Source organism: Thamnophis elegans, chromosome 10, assembly GCF_009769535.1.
Source record: "Thamnophis elegans isolate rThaEle1 chromosome 10, rThaEle1.pri, whole genome shotgun sequence".
NCBI classification, from domain to species: Eukaryota; Metazoa; Chordata; class Lepidosauria; order Squamata; family Colubridae; genus Thamnophis; species Thamnophis elegans.
The window spans coordinates 9,186,829-9,202,494 of NC_045550.1; the positions used below are offsets into that span (position 1 = coordinate 9,186,829).

Genomic DNA, 15,666 nt, shown 5'->3' on the forward strand with positions numbered 1-15,666 from the left:
ATTGATATTACAATCCTACTTACTCTTGTGTTTGCTGCTTTATTTCTCCCACCCCACCTATTCTTCTCTTGCATGTTCAGATTTTTTGTCAAAAACAAAATTGTAAGAAAACTTATAATTCCCTTCTTAAGTTTAGTTGTGCCTGTCCCTCTAAAAGGCAGCATCCTTTAAAAGAGGGGTCGCTAACCTTAGCAACTTTAAGCTTGGCGGACTGCAACTCCTAGAATTCCCCAGCCAGCAAATAATTCTGGGAGTTGAAGTTCGCCAAGCTTAACATTGCCACGGTGTTGTGGCCCAGCAGGATCCATTTGAGCTGCTGATGAACTCGGATAGCGAGGAACCCTATGAGTCTGCTATGGAAGATGTGAAGGACCCTGGCAGGGTTCAGACTCAGAGCAGGGACCAGAGAAGCTGGTTGGCCACCAGGAGCCGCCTGAGACATGGAGCAGTGGGGAGGACTCAAGGCAGTTTGTACCTGACGCCAGGCAAAGGAGGGCGGAGAAACAGAAGCAGCAGCTGCGGAGGCAGACTCATAAGAGATAATCAGGCCCAAGTGGTTATGGCTTGGCTCCTCCCAAGAGAGTATATAAGTGAGAAATTGGGAGGGGTCCTTTTGCAGGACACAACCGTTCGTAACAGTCTTGAGGAACTCTTGTCTGGTCTGTTTTGTATTTCCGTTCTGTTTGGTTTGGGTTGCTGGCAACCCTTCTTGCCCGAGAGTGTCTCTCTGGGCTTTCAGCCAACGGAGTTGTAATTCCTGTGATTAAAGAGTGGCAAATAGTCACGCCTGTGTCGGAGGTGGGGGTATCAGAACACAAGGTTGGAGACCTCTGATTTAAAACATAGTGGCCTCCTAATGATAGATTTGTTTGTTTCCTTGTTTGTTTGTTTGTTTGATTACTTTGCCATCTCAGGATGAAAAATACAAATGACTGCTACAGGGAAGAATTAATTTTTCTGCAGAGAATGACTCTGCCTGTTCTTTAAACATTTGGAAACTCTTAGGTTTTCCAATAATACATGCCGAGGTCGTATTTCAAAGGACCGTTGCTTTCTTTTCTTTTTTCCCCAAGTTGAAGTGTGCAGTTCTGCCCACACCATCACCTCACACACCAGTCTGCGTGTCTGTTGGAGAATTTTTATGCTCCTTCCTCTCCCTGCCTCTCCCCCCCACCCCATCTACTTAGCCAGATAATATACAGGACTGAAAGTTTATTCTTTCTACTTACTCACCTCCCAGAAAGTAAATTCTGTCTATCAGTTTCTACTGAGGTATTTAAAAAGGGTGTTTGTTTCCTCAGCTGTGTTTTGATAACCCTTTTTGCCCACTAAACTTTAGCTTGGTTAAATAACCTGATAGTTTTCAATGTGTAGATAAAAATATATGTAAGGGCCACATAGTAATTGATCTTACTTTGTAGAAAGGAATAATATTCCCACACTCAGCCTTTTAAGAAGATTCTTTTCACGTATGCTGTACTGCTTGATTGTGGTTCTAATAATCTTTCATGTTGTTCCTGGGCAGAAAGTTACTTATTAAATCTAAGGTAAAAAGATTAAATGTGATAAAAATGTGTACACAATATATGTGACAAGTAGTTTAATCCTATATATTGTCCCTACGTCTCCTTAAATTCAGTTGGATATATTGGTGGAGGGCGGGAATCTAATGTCATTTTACCCCATCTACTGTATATCTGTAAGACTCTTTTATTCAACCATTTCTCTGAGTAAAAATAAATTGTTAGATCGGGTAATGGAAAGGCACACACAGGCTAACGGTAACAACAGCTCTTTATTAACTCAGTAGCAACTATGTACAATCCAGCTAAGTTTGAGTCTGACATCAGCCCTTTTATAGGGAGCTGTCAGATCCTTCGGCCAATGAGATCAAACCTCTGTTCCCGCCGGAACAGAGGACCTTGGTGGAAACCACTATAGCTGAAGCTAGTATCTAACATAAGTCTTATTCTGAAGTTTCATCATTACAATCACACATGCAAGCCTGTGCTCACCATAGCACGAAACATCATTTTACCAGGAGTTAAAATTTTATCTTTGCTTGCTTTCATCAATCCTCATGACAATGTTATGCAACCTAGTTTGATCTCAATTTAGGTCATGGGTGTCAAACTCGCCACGTCACCTTGCCATCGTGTGACGTTCCGCAACATTTTTCCCATTTGCAGAGCTGGAGTGGGCGTGGCCTGTGTGTGACGCATCTGGCCCACGGGCTGCCAATTTGACACCCCTGATCTAGGTAGAGAGATAAGAAAAGAATGCGCCACCTCCATGTTTTTTCCTGATTCTTACCGTGATATAGCATTAGAGAAAGTCCTTGACTTATGATCCCAATTGAACCCAAAGTTTCTGTTAAGCTAGACATTTGTTAGTGAGTTTTGCCCCATTCTATGACCTTTCTTGCCACAGTTGTTAAGTGAATCACTGCAACTGTTAAGTTAGTAAGTGAATCTCACTCCTCCATGGACTTTGCTGGGTCAGTTGCCAAGCGACCGAACTTGGATTATATGATAATGAGCATGCTACAATGGTTGTAAATGGGAAAAATGCTCGCAGGCCATGTATTTCAGTGCCGTTGTAACTTTGAATAGTCGCTAAATGAATTGTTGCAAGTTGAGGACTGCCTGTCCTTTATCTAATGTCATTTTTTTTTCAATCTTAGGTTTAAGTTAGAAATTGAAAGTAAGGATTAAAATTAGAACTAGAATTATTATTTCTTTTAGGAAGCCTCGTTCAATCAGCTTTGCAAATCTTTTTTAGACTGTTTTGTGCAGCCGTAATATGCACTTGTCTAGGAAAGCTGGGCTGACTTTATCCTAATTCTTAAGTGCTGGCATATCTTGGAGTCAGATAAAGGCAAGTAATAATGTGGAATGTTGAGAAGTTCCCTGGCAATACGATACATTATTTGGCAAATGAAAAATATATGCCCTTAGCTAACTGAACAAGTTCTATTATCTGAAGTTCTAGTTATTCTAATATAATCTTTCGCAGTGTACCAAGATTGAACTGAGCTCAGGACTTGTCAAAATCAGATAAGGAGATCAGTGTATCCCCCTCCCCCTCCCACCTCTCCCCCTTTTAATTAAAACATTTGTCTGTTCTTCCAGTCTGTCGGGCAGAGGGCAAATGTCACAGTGTGATACAATATTGTTGGCTTTGTAAATAGGCTAATTGTCCTGTTGCTGTTCATGGTCTTGTCCCCAGCTGATTCAGATACATCTCTCAGCCCTTAAAGATTTCATTCTTCTTTTTATGATAAGTATTCTTCATTCTATGCATACATACCCTAACCCTATAGGTTTTTTTTAATTAAATAGGTATGTATTAGGGTACTACAAAATCATAACGAAGAGGATGATATCAATACTAGATCCCAAAAACAGAACATTGAAATGAGTTATATGTAAATATCAAAACAGAACTTAGTTTCTAAGAATTCTTTAAAGCTTAAGCATCCATGAAGACCCTGGCATGACTAGATTATGTCCAGCTACTTGCCTTATTTTCTCTCTCCTACACACCTACCGGGTGTGCTGCTGGTGTTCTTCCTCTGGGGTTATTATTTGGTCAAGATCTTCATTCTTGTCTGGCACATTTCTTCAACATTTGGTGCAGCAATAGCAATAGCAATAGCAGTTAGACTTATATACCGCTTCATAGGGCTTTCAGCCCTCTCTAAGCGGTTTACAGAGTCAGCATATCGCCCCCACAGTCTGGGTCCTCATTTCACCCACCTCGGAAGGATGGAAGGCTGAGTCAACCTTGAAAACATGTTCCTTTTCTTAAAAAAAAAGTTACATAAACTTTGTGACATAAATAGTGGATAATTTGGTCCTCACCTTTTGTATTAACTATCTGTTTTTAGAAAGCATCTTCCTTTCTTAGCGACTGCAATCTGTTCCTTAAATTGGAAACCAAAAGATCATTAAGTGAACACATAACAGGGAAAGGAGGGAGGGACAGACAGACAGACAGAAAATCATTAGTTTCTGCCCTGTTATTCAAATATGTTTTCTTGTATGGTGTCCTGTGATGGATCTGTCCCCTGAGGTTTTTTCCTCTCCTCACAGGTGGAGAGGTTGCTTAAACAAGCTGCTTTTCTTTCCAACATCTTGAGTTCCTAAAACAATTACTGACCTTAATTAATCGATTAGAACCCTCTGTAGGTGTTACTACCTGAAATTAACCAAACTTTAATCAGTTTCACAACGAAGGCTTTTGTTATCAGGCACACTAAATTTGGTTGTAGATAAACACACTTGGTCAGTAAATAATTATAATTACTATTGTATTTCTGAATAGTTGCTAAACAAGATTAACTGCTAAATGAGGAGTGTCTACAGCAGGGGTGTCAAACTGGTGATCTGTGGGCCAGATGTGTCGCATGCAGGCCATGCCCATCCCAGCTCTGCAAAGGCAAAAAAAGTCTTGATACATCATGTGATGAGATCAAGTTTGACACCTGTGGTCTACAGCAGAGGTGGGTTCCTACCAGTTCGCACCTATTCGGTAGAACTGGTTTGTCAAATCTCCCGAATCGGTTAGAAGAGGATCCACCAGTGGATCCGGAAAGCAGGCCACACATACAGAAGAGGTTCCAAAAATTTTTGAAACCCACCACTGGTCTACAGTAAGTAACACTGAGTCTATGTCAGGCCCGCAGTCATATTCCTTTCTGGATCTTTGGCCTGCCACAGTCTCTCTTATTTTACTATGCTGTTTCATTAGTGGGGGAATTGGGAGGAGGAATAGTAAGGAGTAAAATGTGATGTTGTCAAAATAAAATTCCTTTCTAGAATCCAAGGTCATCCTTTGTTTTGCACCTCTGCATCTGATGGGTGGAACTGCCAGCATGGCAGTAGAAGATTGGACCATGTGATGGACTTGTGGGTGTGGGGGCAAGATCATGAACTTTCAACTGGGTGGGAAAACCCAGGAAGCTTTCAGATTCGGGTTTTCACAGATGTGCCAACATGGTTCTCTTAATAAATTGGAACTTTGAAGGATACTTGGCCTTGGACTCTGATTTAACTTTGGATGTTATTTGGAATGCTGACAGTCCATTGACTTCAAAATTGTATGGAAATTCCTCTCCCCCCCCTCTCTCTTCAATCATCTGTCACATTTTGAAGATTTTCAGATTGCAATTTACACCATTCACATTTAGTGTTTGTACTAAGGAAAGATTGATCTCCTAGTACAGTGTTTCTCAACCTTGTCAACTTGAAGATGTCTGGACTTCAACTCCCAGTGAATGCTGGCTGGGGAATTCTGCGAGTTGAAGTCCAGACATCTTCAAGTTGACAAGGTTGAGAAACACTGTCCTAGTCAATGACAACCATATTTTCTATGAGTTCCAGACTATTTTGACTTCCACTGTAATATTACAGAGCATTTAATAAATGGAACTTTTTAGAAGAAAGTAGTGCAGAAGGATTAAAAGTAGAATTAATGCTGCTTAATCTTGAGCTTGTTATAGTTGATTCACTGATAAACAGCTTGGCTCTGTACTAATAGTCCTGTCTGTGGAAAAAAAAAGATATATCCTGTTAAGGTTTTATCTTGACAATAAGATGACTAATTTGGGAAATTATAAATGTAATTTCCTTATAGGCACCATACACATTTTGCAGGAAAATGAATATTAGGCATGCTCGAAGTAGGGTTAAGTTGTGAATCAAAGTAGAGATTAACTATCAATCTTATTGAGCTCTCTCAGATTTTTTCTCCCTCAACGAAAAATCCATTATGCACAAGACAAGTTATCCTTTCAAACCTTGGAAGACTCTCTTGCTCAAGCCCCAGCCTCTTCCCTTACTTTTATATTAGATACAGCAAAGAAATAAGATTTATTTTGGGTATTAGCAATAGCAATAGCAGTAGACTTATATACCGCTTCATAGGCCTTTCAGGCCTCTCTAAGCAGTTTACAGAGAGTCAGCATATTGCCCCCAACAATCTGGGTCCTCATTTTACCCACCTCGGAAGGATGGAAGGCTGAGTCAACCCTGAGCCGGTGGGATTTGAACCGCTGACCTGCTGATCTAGCAGTAGCCTGCAGTGCTGCATTTAACCACTGCGCCACCTTGGCTCTTATTAGTTATTTAAAAAACTATATTACAGGAGAAAATGCATTCTGGCACCTGAAGTAGGTGTGCAAAATGTGACTAGGCATGTTTAGCTGCTGAAAAGATTATGATTAGATCACAGTTCAGATCTCTCTTTAGTCATATATACTTTGAGTAATACATCCATAGAAATTTTGGGATGCCTAGGTGAACTTTGTCTGTCTTAGTAGTATGGACAACAGCTCAAACTGAGTTGTTGAAAACAACTGGAAGACACCAAATTGCCAATTCCATAACCGGGGCAAGGAACGCAATCTTATTTAACATTTGAATAATTATGATTCCCCTCCACCAAGTTATTAATTTTTATTTCCTGACTCTGATGGGACATGCATTATAATTTATGAATGACTTTCTGATTAGTAACTTATTTATGTAGCATTCCTGGTCAAAATGTACTTTTTGAAACAGTCTTAAAGATGAAGAGCAAGCCACTGTTTCATGAGGTCTCTCTACGGCTTTATATTTATATTGGGAGAAGTAGGAATTAGTTAACATTGCAGTTGACAATTCCCTTGATGTGCTCAATTAAAATCGGGACAAACGTAAGCCACTCAGAATGAATTCCATACTCTCTTTTTTTGGAGTTATAAAGACTCAGTGTATTATGGGAATAGGACCCATCAGAATGCTTTAGAAATGTTTCATAAATCAAATTAAACATTACTATATTGAAAGATCTATCGATGTTGAGCAACAAGCATTGTGAAAATATTAGATCTGTGAAACTTAAAAGAATTTGCATTTGGTTTATACAACATGCAGTGATGTGGGCAAGGACATATGCAACCAAAACTATAGAATGAATATTATTTGGAAAGTTATTATGATAACTATAAAGGGTATATCTGTTCGTGACCCGTCAAAACTGCGCTCGACTAAGCCGCGCCCGATTAAACCGCGTCACTGACGTCATCAACAGGGCAACAACAGCCAGCGTGGAGAAAGAAGGGTGCTTTAAATAGTGCTTTGAAAGCAAGCCGATTCAACTTAAGGTAAGGGTTAGGTTTAGGGTTAGCTTTAGGGTTAGGTTTAGGGTTAGGCTAAGGGTTAGGATTAGGTTTAGGGTTAGGTTAAGGGTTAGGTTTAGGGTTAGGGTTAGGGTTAGGTTAAGGGTTAGATTAAGGGTTAGGTTTAGGGTTAGGTTTAGGGGGGTTAGGTTTAGGTTTAGGGGTTAATTTTAGGTTTAGGGTTTACAGCATGCTTCTGTCTCTGCGCTATTGTCGCCCTGTTGATGACGTCAGCGACGCGGTTTAGTCGGGCGTGGTTTAGTCGAGCGCGGTTTTGTGGTGGAACCATATCTGTTAAATTTATTTGCAGAGCATAACCTTAAGCTGCAATGCAAAGAATATTACAGTGAAGTATGAAATAAATATATTGTATTAGCTTTAGAAGATTTCTATAAAAATTGCATATCTTATTCTATTGACTTGCATAAACGATCAATATAATTTTTGAATTTCCTGTAGTTAAAGCTTCCCAATTCTTAAATATAAAGCTTAATATTTGGGCAACGTGGCAGAGAGGTTTTAAAAATATTTATGGAAAATAAGATTTTTAACAGATATAGTTCAAATTAATGAATCTAGTTACATTGGATAAATGAGGAGAACAATGAAGTTCATGTGTACAATTATATTAGTTGTGTCAGGATTTCTTGCCTGAACAGGGGATAAATTAGAAAATCACCAAGGTCCCTTCCAACTCTGTTCTTCTGTTAAATCTCGTGATTGTATTGGCTTCCTGTAAATTTTGGCTCTTTGGAGTGTGCAATATTCATCGAAGCAATAATAATGGTGTCAGATTGCATCAAAACTGTATCTTAGACTATATAAGTAGCACACTGATTATGCAGGGGTGGGTTCCTACCAGTTCGCACCTATTCGGTAGAACCGGTTCATCAAATCTCCCGAACAGGTTAGAAGAGGTTCCACCAGTGGACCCGGAAAGCAGGCCACACCTACAGAAGAGGTTCCAAATTTTTTTGAAACCCTCTACTGGAGGAGAGAGATAGAAACACACACACACAGAGAGAGATAGACAGACAAACAGACACAGAAAGAGAATCACATAGAGAGACACAGAGGGAGGGAGAGACACACAGAGAGAGAGAGAGAGAGAGAGAGAGATAGAAGATAGGAAGAAAGAAAGGAAGAAAAAAGAAAGAAAAAGTGAGAGAGAGATGAAAGAAAAAAAAGAAATAAGGGACAGAGAGACAAAAGGAAGGAAGGAGAGAGAGAGAGAGAGAGAGAGAGAGAGAGAGAGAGAGAGAGAGAGAGAGAGAGAGAACACATGGCCGGCAAGCCACTCCTACCAGGTCACATGGCCAGCAAGCCACTCCCACAAAGGAGGCCACACCCACAGGGTAGGTTCGAAAATTTTTTGAAACCCACCACTGTGATTATGGAAGTATAATTTATGGCAGCACAGAATATAACAACTAGCAATAACTTGAAGATGAAGTGAGAAATAGTTGGCACTTACCTGAAATATCTTCAAGTATACTTATGCTCCTATAGTTTTTGTGCTAGAATATTTGGATTTAGTGCATAGAAAAACTTGAGCAGTGTGGTGATGCATTGGTTAGATTGTATTGCAGGTACATTTAGCTCACTGCCAGGAGTTCAATCCTGACCGGTGCACAGTTGACTCAGCATCCTTCCTTCTGAGGTCGGTAAAATGAGGACCCAGATTGTTGGGGTAAATATGCTGACTGTAAACTGGTTATAGAGAGCTGTAAAGCACTGTGAAGCGGTATATATATCTAAGTCAGACGTGTCAAACATGCAACTTGTGGGCTGGATCTGTTCCACGATAAGTCCCGCGGTGCCATATAGGAAAGGTGACTGATTGGCACAGGCCATTCTGACCCACCCCACCCACGCCCACCTAGTCGGCATGAAAACCATGCCACACTCACCCCTCAAGGGGAAACAAAATCCTGATACGGCCCATAATGGGATCAAGTTTGATACCCCTGATCCAAATGCTATTGTTAGTGCTTATTTCTATTTTTGCTTTTGAAATCATGATCTCGCCTATTTTTTCATTATTCTGAGTTGCTGCAGCAGGGGGTTGAGTGTATCAACTTCTGCCGCTAGTGTTTCATCCTGTGTATAATGCTGATGCAACCAATTCACCTACTCCATCCAGGTTCACTGCACATAGTGAATGCAGTGCACTGCACAAGAGAATTACTCTAATAATTAGCAGTTAGACTTATGTACCGTTTCATAGGGCTTTCAGCCCTCTCTAAGCGGTTTACAGACTCAGCATATCGTCCCCACAATCTGGGTCCTTATTTCACCCACCTCGGAAGGATGGAAGGCTGAGTCAACCCTGAGCTGGTGAGATTAGAACCGCTGAACTGCAGATAACAGTCAGATGAAGTGGCCTGCAGTACTGCACCCTAACCACTGCGCCACCTTGGCTCTTAATAATTGCTAGTGACTTGCCTTAAATTTCATGTAGAAAGAATATATGAATGGTTCATGGGCTCCTTGTATCTACCATATTTTTGGAGTATAAGATGCACTTTCCCCTCCCCAAAAAGTGGTTGGATATGCCTGTGCATCTTATAAAGTGAATATTGCGGTGGGAGGGGGAAGGAGGAGTTTGGCGTGGTGCCGATCAGTTGTTTGAAAATAGGCAGCGGTGGCAAATGGGTACCGGTGAACAGGCCATGCTGAATGGGCGGTGGCACATGCGCTGTGGTGGCGAATGGGCTGCTCCGAACTTTCCTCCCGATAAACTTGGTGTGTCTTATAGTCCGGAGTATTTTATAGTCTGAAAATTACGGTACATCTTTCTTACTTGACTGTATGTAAACTCTTTTAACTATTTACTTTACATTTGTACAATCTGAGTCATAGAAGGAAAGAAAGGCAGCAGTGCTTATTAAAAACCAAGCCTTTGATTGCTCACTGAATATTTCCTGGTGCTTAATAAGAAGCTAAAATATATAAAGTAAACCCAAGATTTTGTTATGAAGACAATCACTGTCTTTTATTCTGTGTAAAGGCTCATTATTATATTCATCTGTGGAAAAAAAAGATATGGAAATAAAAAAGAACATCTCTTTTCAGACTCTTTAAACTTCAAAGATTTTATGCATAGTATTATATTATAACTAAGTTCCAACAGCATATATGTAAAAGAAGTTATATATAAAAATTATATTATAGAAAAAATAGTAGCTACAGTAATACAAATAACTGGGGTTGGAAAAGAAGCAGAAATTTAATATTTGTCTTTGCTCTGAATCTTGGCCTTATATTGAAGGATGAAGCACATTGGAGGATGATCCATGATGTTTTATGAGCACTTTTGGGAAGGAGAAACACTTTATGTGTTGGAGATTACTTGACTGATTGCTGTTTTATTCAAAACAGAAATAATCCCCTGAGGCTTGATGGAGAGAAAATTAGATGTTGAGAAACTGGATTCTAGATCAGTTATTTTCCAGAAATGCAAGATTTTTTTATTTTCAGCTTTGGTTTTTCAAATGTCAATTTAATGGCTTAATTGGTCGGGAGGAATGTGTATTATTGCTCAATGTTAAATCTGAAATTATGTCATTTGTATAATAGTACCATTCCACAACATACATCATTTTGGTCAGTAGTATGAATTTGTAATTAAATAGATGAGATAAATGTAATGTATTTTGGCAAAGTTAAGTAGATTGACTGGACTGCTTTATATATCTGGTTATTTATCAACTCATTTATTCAGCAAATTTATATAGCTGACCATCTCACAAAGCATGACTTTGGGTGGTATACAGGGCCCCCAAACTTTAAAAACAACAAAATACTTAAACATACGTTTTTAAAAAAACAGACAAAACATAGCACTTAAAAATCCAGGAGAACAAGAAAACAACTTGACATCACACAACCATCTTGTCGACTTCTCATGCCCCCCCCCCCGAGTTGATTAAAAAAACACTTTTAAAGGTCTTCCATTAAGCAACAATAGCCTTCTTCTTAATAAGCAGAAACTGAAAATTGATGCTCTTTAAAATATTTTTATTTTTTAAAAAATTCTGTTAGGTACGGAATCAGCACTGGAGTCTTATAATGGAAAGCGTTGTCCCATCAGACAAAGGAAATTATACCTGTATTGTTGAGAATATCCATGGATCCATCAATCACACATATCACCTTGATGTTGTTGGTAAGTAATATATAGTGGTGATAATACTTTTTAAAAGAAAGTAATATATATATCTTAAAATGATTTACTTTTGGAATATAATGGTTTTGTTATCTATCTATCTATCTATCTATCTATCTATCTATCTATCTATCTATCTATCATCTATCCATCCATTGATCCATTGATCCATCCATCCATCCATCCATCCATCCATCCATCCATCCATCCATCAATCTATCCATCCGCAATTATGCACTTTGATACAGTCATTAAAACATCAGACTAGAAACTAGGGAACCATAACTTTTAGTCCTGCTGTAAGCACAAAGCCAATTGGATAACTTGTGATAATCATTTTTTCTCACCTCTAGGAATGAGACAATGGCAAACCACTTCTGAGAAACTTTGCCAAGAATATTGCAGGGACTTGTTCAGGCAGTCTCCAAGAATTTGACATTTAATGAAAGAAATATGTGTGTGGATGTGTGTATTGCTTAACTAGTCAATTAACTAGTTAATTGCTTAACTGGTTTACCAAATTGCTTGTACTTTCTACAATGAAGGAAATAGAATTTGGGATTCACAATCCTTTCACCTAAGGAGAATCTGAACTTTTTTGTCCCCCCCCCCCCCCAGCATTTTATTAAGATTTGTCATTTTGGGTAAACATATTAATTTTATTGAAATATACTCTTTTTGTGAAAATTACATGAACCGAACAAAATATCAATTTAATACAGGAAACACAGCTCTAATTTTTTGTAAGAGATACAACAACTTTTAAGAGTAAATCCATAAAAGGCTCCAAGATCAGAAACCAGGTTTTGGGTTTAGAAGAGTTAATGTTTTAGTACTACAAAAGTATGAGTTTAATATGAAAGAAGTTTTAAATTAGGCTGAAATATATAACATGTTTATTAAAGATGCCATAGAAGATTGATGTATTATTTCTGGATCTATTTATAGTACTAAGAAGGATTAATGTTTTCTAAAAAAAACAATTCTTAATAATTTTGAATTTAGAAAATGTGAAGACAACACTGGAATATAGTTCTTCATAAGTGCTTAGAAGTAAATATAAAAATAGTAATGAGAACACTTTGAATTGTTTAACGCTATTATTTTAATTTACACCATTTTAATTAAAAACAGCTTACCGATGCTCGGGAAACAAGAAATCAATCATTTAAAAGCTATATATAATTCTGGGCTAAATTAAAAACCAACTGAACAATAAGCACTTTTCCAACATGATTTCAGCACAGTTAATCCACAATAAGACTAATATACGGGCCATGCCCACTTCTGTCACAGCTCTATAATGCCCTGTTCTCACTTTATCATCTTGTAAACTGGAATTCCTATTTCTTAAAATTGTTAATGTAGCCTTAGCTGAATTAAATATAACATTTTAAAAAGAACGACAATTACCAAATTATTTTCTAATTCAAGTGGATATTTTTGGGGGGAAAGATGTAAGTAGTAAGTAAGATCTTTATTACGGTCAAAGACCAGCAATATACATTTGTCTTTACACTATATTAAAAATACTAACATTAAAATATAATTAAAAGTATTTATATTAAAAGAGGATAGTAACATAATGGTCCAAAGATTGTTAGAGGTATGTCCAGATAATTGGTACAAGATGGTACTATACTTCTGTAGCCATTTTTTTTCTTATGGACATTGCAGCAGCACAGAACTTTGCCACTGCATACGTGGGAACCGGGTTAGTGTCCTGGAGGAGAAAGCCTAGATAAACATTGTCTGCCCTCCCTGGCAATCTCTCTAATAAGGGGAGAATATATGCAGACCTACAAGCTCTGTATAGCTCGCAGTGTAATAGAACATGTGAATTATCTTCCACTTCTCCTTTGCCACATATACAATCCCGTTCTACTATAGGTGTTCTCTTATACCTGCCCTGGAGGAGTGCTGAGGGAAGAATGTTAAATCTGGCTCTGAAGAAAGCTATTCTTTGTTTTGGGGAGATCAGGTCATTTAGATATCTTGCCGATTCCCACACACCCTGTTTGATTCTGTCCCTACTGTGGAGAGGCAACCTATTTAGTTCTTCTTGGAACTCCATGCCCCTCATTCTATTAATTAGTACTTGCTTTGCTTGCTCAAAGCCTAGGGACATTAAGAATAATGGTGAGAGCCTATGAGAGCCCAGCTTGTGATCAATTGCCTGTTTCCAGGGGGAAGGGAAATTGTCAGTCAACACTAGTGGGGACAATCCCTCTGCAAAGAAATGCATTTTAAGCCAATAAATGACCATCATCTTCCAGGTTCTTACTTGAATTTGAGGCATGCCTGTCTCAATTCTTAACTGGGCATTTGGAGAGGGGAAAGATGTATTCTTTAATTCAGAGCGCTGAGGAGCTGTTATTTAAATTGTAAAACAAACAAAGCAATTCCCAACAGATACAGAGGTCTCCCCTCCCCGCCAGTAATTTATTCATAAAGGAAAGCAGAATTAAAGATACAGACTTACACACACAGACAAACACACACCATAACCACCATTCCCCTATGGCTACTGTTGGGTAGAGAGAGCCTAGGTGTTGTATGAAGTCAGAGCCTGATTGCTACTTCTTTCACTTTCTTCCTGGTTCCACTTCTTTTAAATGTAGCCCTGAAACCCACATCCTAGAACTGAAGATCTGTTTCTTCTTTCAAACTTGTGTTCCAGTGGTGGCTTTCAAATTTTTTTCGAACCTACTCTGTGGGTGTGGCCTTCTTTGTGGGAGTGGCTTGCCAGCCATGTGACCTGGTGGGAGTGACTTGCAAGCCATGTGTTCTCTCTCTCTCTCTCTCTCTCTCTCTCTCTCTCTCTCTCTCTCTCTCTCTCCCTCCTTCCTTTTGTCTCTCTGTCCCTTTTTCCTTTTTTCTTTCATCTCTCTCACTTTTTCTTTTTTTCTTTATTTCTTCCTTTCTTTCTCTCTCTCTCTCTCTCTAACCTTCCTTTTGTCTCTCTGTCCCCTTTTCCTTTTTTTCTTTCATCTCTCTCTCACTCTTTCTTTCTTTCTTTCTTTCTTTCTTCCTTTCTTCCTCTCTTTCTCTTTCTCTTTCTCTCTCTGTGTGAGTCTGTGTGTGTGTGTGTGGTGGGTTTCAAAAATTTTTGGAACCTCTTCTGTAGGTGTGGCCTACTGGTGGAAACTCTTCTAACCAGTTCGGTAGATTTGATGAACCAGTTCTACCGAATAGGTGCAAACTAGTAGGAACCCACCTCTGTGTGTTCCATCTTGTGGCCTTCCTGTCCTTTCATGCACATGAGCACAATTGAGTCACATGTTTTCCACTCTGTCCCCTTTTGTAACTTCCCTTTTCCTGCGCTCCAGCGGTGCTTCCTCTCCTCTCAGGCTGTGTGCCATGGGTGAAGTTCCTTGTACTTTCAGGCTGGCTGCATTTTGCAATAACATCTCCATATGGCATCCTGGCCTGATTACTTCAGTCTAGCAGTAGGCACCAGGGTCTCTGAATCCTGGCCTAAAATAACATTTTCAAAGTGACTATTGTGAAACTTTTACTCCGGGAGATCTTTAGAAATTTACTTCGTAACGAGAATTAGAATATTAAACCCTGGTCACAATTGAATCTATAGTTTATATTTTTCTGACTTTATTATATCTATTTTTTTCTACATATGGGTATAGAAAATAGTATTACAAAACACTATAAACTTAATGTATACCTTTTCTCCTAGTCTAGCCCAATTTTTTCCCTCCTGTTGCCAGATTTTCTTTCTTAGTTACATAACATTTTAGGCCATTTAGGTCACAAATATTGGCTCAGCTATCTGCCAACCTGCTTTCCTTGACATATTCCTACTGTGATTCCCAAGCTATGGATATGAAACACAATTATCATTAGGCATAGTATATACATTGGATATTTTACTAATATTTCTCTGCCAGAATGCAAAATTCATTTGCTTTTTCTGGACGAAAGGCCAGAATAAGCATTCCAAGGAAGCATAGGATTTTGTAGAGATTTTAATACTTTTTTCTCCTAGGTTGTTTTTTTAAAAAAATTAAGATAACTTGATGACTAAATCATTGTTGTTCGAGCACTTGTTTAACAATGTTTATTGACAGTACAGTTCCAATAGCTGCCAGGAATTATGGTGAATAGCATTCCATGTGACACTGCCCTGAACAGACCAGCTGTTGAGAAAGCACAGCTAAATATATTCACTGGCCAGGTGTTAGGTGTATCCCAATAACTAGAGAAGAAGGAAACACATGGAATATATACAACTGTTTCCAAAGAATAGTTTTCCTTTTTGTGGGAACACTTTAAAAAGAGTGTGGTTATACATATGAAAGGGGTAAAACTATTTCTAAGG

General features: G+C 38.7%; 1 protein-coding gene across 1 annotated transcript in view; it reads left to right on the forward strand.

Annotated features, from left to right (window-relative positions):
* The window catches only part of FGFR2 (fibroblast growth factor receptor 2), a 101,484-nt gene that overhangs the window by 16,989 nt on the left and 68,829 nt on the right, over nt 1-15,666 (forward strand). The window contains exon 3 of the mRNA XM_032224940.1: nt 11,207-11,330. Coding sequence (XP_032080831.1) covers nt 11,207-11,330 — 124 coding nt within the window. The remainder of the gene's footprint in view (nt 1-11,206; nt 11,331-15,666) is intronic.